This window comes from Ziziphus jujuba, chromosome 3 (genome assembly GCF_031755915.1).
Source record: "Ziziphus jujuba cultivar Dongzao chromosome 3, ASM3175591v1".
NCBI classification, from domain to species: domain Eukaryota; kingdom Viridiplantae; phylum Streptophyta; class Magnoliopsida; order Rosales; family Rhamnaceae; genus Ziziphus; species Ziziphus jujuba.
Genome location: NC_083381.1, coordinates 1,093,346 through 1,095,737, shown reverse-complemented (window position 1 = coordinate 1,095,737; position 2,392 = coordinate 1,093,346). Strand labels below are relative to the sequence as shown.

At 35.9% G+C, this 2,392-nt stretch overlaps 1 protein-coding gene across 1 annotated transcript; it reads left to right on the top strand.

The window, feature by feature from the left end:
• The first annotated feature begins 418 nt into the window (after positions 1-418).
• On the top strand, positions 419-916 carry LOC132803256 (uncharacterized). Its single transcript, XM_060815837.1, has one exon. It carries the CDS (start codon positions 419-421, stop codon positions 914-916), a length of 498 nt encoding a protein of 165 aa, XP_060671820.1.
• The last annotated feature ends 1,476 nt before the right edge of the window (positions 917-2,392 follow it).

The window sequence follows — 2,392 nt, the reverse complement described above, 5'->3', positions numbered from 1 at the left end:
AGAAATTAGGAAGCTATTAGTCATGCCTTGTGTTTAGGAAATATTTTTGTTTATCTATTAAATGTTAGCTCTATATAAAGAGTAATGCAGTAAATAAAAAAAAATATATTCTGGCCTTCGATTTTCTGGTGTCTTATAACAACAAATTGGTATCAAAGCTTTTTTTCTTGAGGGATCTGTGAGCTGAGCCATCTTCTTGAGAGATCTGTGAACTGAGTGAATCTAAACACAAACCCAGAAACATAAAAACTTTCAAAAATGGAAGCTGAAACAACATTTTTATGTGGTTCCATTAGTTTTTGACGATTTTAACTATCAAGCTTGGGCTATTAAAATGATAGTTCATCTTGAGGCATTAGATCTTTAGGAGGTTGTAGAGGAGGATTATGATGTTCCACCATTGCCAGTAAATCCAACAATGACACAACTGAAGGCTCACAAAGAGAGGAAGATAAAGAAGTCAAAAGCTAACGCATGTCTATTCTCTGTTGTTTCAAGCACCATATTTACAAGAATTATGAATCTACAGTCAACAAAGGCTATTTGGGATTATCTCAAGAATGAATACCAAGGCAATAAAAGAACAAAAAACATGCAGGTGCTTGACTTAATCAGGGAGTTTGAAATGCTAAAAATGAAGGAGACAGAAACCATCAAAGACTATTCTGACAAGTTGCTGGGCATACTAAACAAGGTGAGGTTGCTGGGTAAGGATTTTTCTGATGAGGGAATTACACAAAAAATTCTTGTGACTTTGCCTGAAAAGTATGAGTCTAAAATTTCTTCATTAGAAGAATCTAAGGATTTGTCAAGTATATCCTTGGCAGAATTAGTAAATGCTTTGCAGGCCCAAAAGCAAAGGAGAATGATGAGAAAAGAAGAATCTGTAGAGGATGCTTTTCAAGCAAAGGCATAAAATTCAAGAGGAGGCAAAGACAAGAAGGACAACAAGAAGAACAACAAGAAAACTGAAAACAATGACAAAAAGGATGAGGCAACATATCCACCTTGCCAATACTGTAAAAAGACTAACCATCCACAAAGTAAGTGTTGGTGGAGACCAGATGTCAAGTGCAGGAAATGTGGTCAGATTGGGCACATGGAGAGAATCTATAAGTCACAACAACATGAAGGAAAAGCAAATATTGTTGTTGAGCAACATCAAGAGGAGCAATTATTTGTTGCAACTAGTTTTGCAACCAGCAATAGCTCTAGTGATTCTTGGCTGATTGATAATGGTTGCACACATCACATGACTAACGATCTAGAACCTTTCAAAGAACTCGACAAAACTAAAATTTTCAAAGTTAAAATTGGAACTGGGGGATATATCTCAGTCAAAGGCAAATGAATTATGGCTCTAGAAAGCTTATCAGGTTTGAAGTATATTAATGATGTTTTGTATGTGCATGACATTGACCAAAACCTGCTTAGTGTTGGACAGTTGATTGAGGAGGGCTTTAAAGTTATATTTGAAGATAAATGGTGCAGGATTAAAGATGTAAAAGGAAGAGATGCTTTTAAGGTGAAAATGAGAGCAAAAAGCTTTGCTCCAATTCTGATGGAGGGTGAGCAGATAGCCTATTCAAGCAATGCAAACAATGCAGAAGTGTGGCACAGAAGGCTCGGGCATTTCCACCATGCTAGACTTCTATACATGCAGAATCACAATATGGTAAAAGGAATACCATTACTGGAAGACAAACTTTCTGATTGTGTGGCTTGTCAATATGGAAAGCAAGCTAGAAGGTCCTTTCCTCAAACTACATGGAGAACAACACGCAAACTTCAACTGGTACATACAGATGTTGTAGGACCTCCATAAACATCTTTCTTAAATGGCAGTAAATATTATATTATATTTATTGATGATTCTACCAGATTCTGTTGGATTTAACTTCTTAAATTTAAATCCAAAGTTGCTAATGTTTTTTGGAAATATAAAACTTGGGTGGAAATTCGAAATGGTTACAGGTTGCAAACAATCAGATCAAACAATGGAAAGGAATACACTTGTGATACTTTCAAAAATTTATGTGATGAAGCTGGCATTGAGCACCAGTTTACAGCACTATATACTCCAAAGCAAAACGGTGTAAGTGAAAGAAAAAATAGAAGTATTATGGAAATGACAAGGTGTTTGCTGCATGAAAAGGAACTACCAAAGAACCTGTGGGCGGAGGCTGCAAATACTGCAGTTTATCTGCAAAATCGATTGCCAACTAGAGTGCTACAAAAAAGAACTCCATTTGAAGCTTGGTTTGGTTACAAACCAGACCTACAATATTTAATAACTTTTCGTTGTCTTTGTTTTGCTCATGTTTCATAGGTGAAAAGAGATAAAATTGATAAAAAGGCGGAGCCGGAGTCTTTATTGGATATAGTAAAGCAT

Excerpts from the sequence above, each read along its gene's own strand:
- LOC132803256 (XM_060815837.1), top strand. The coding sequence starts at position 419 with ATGACACAACTGAAGGCTCACAAAGAGAGGAAGATAAAGAAGTCAAAA.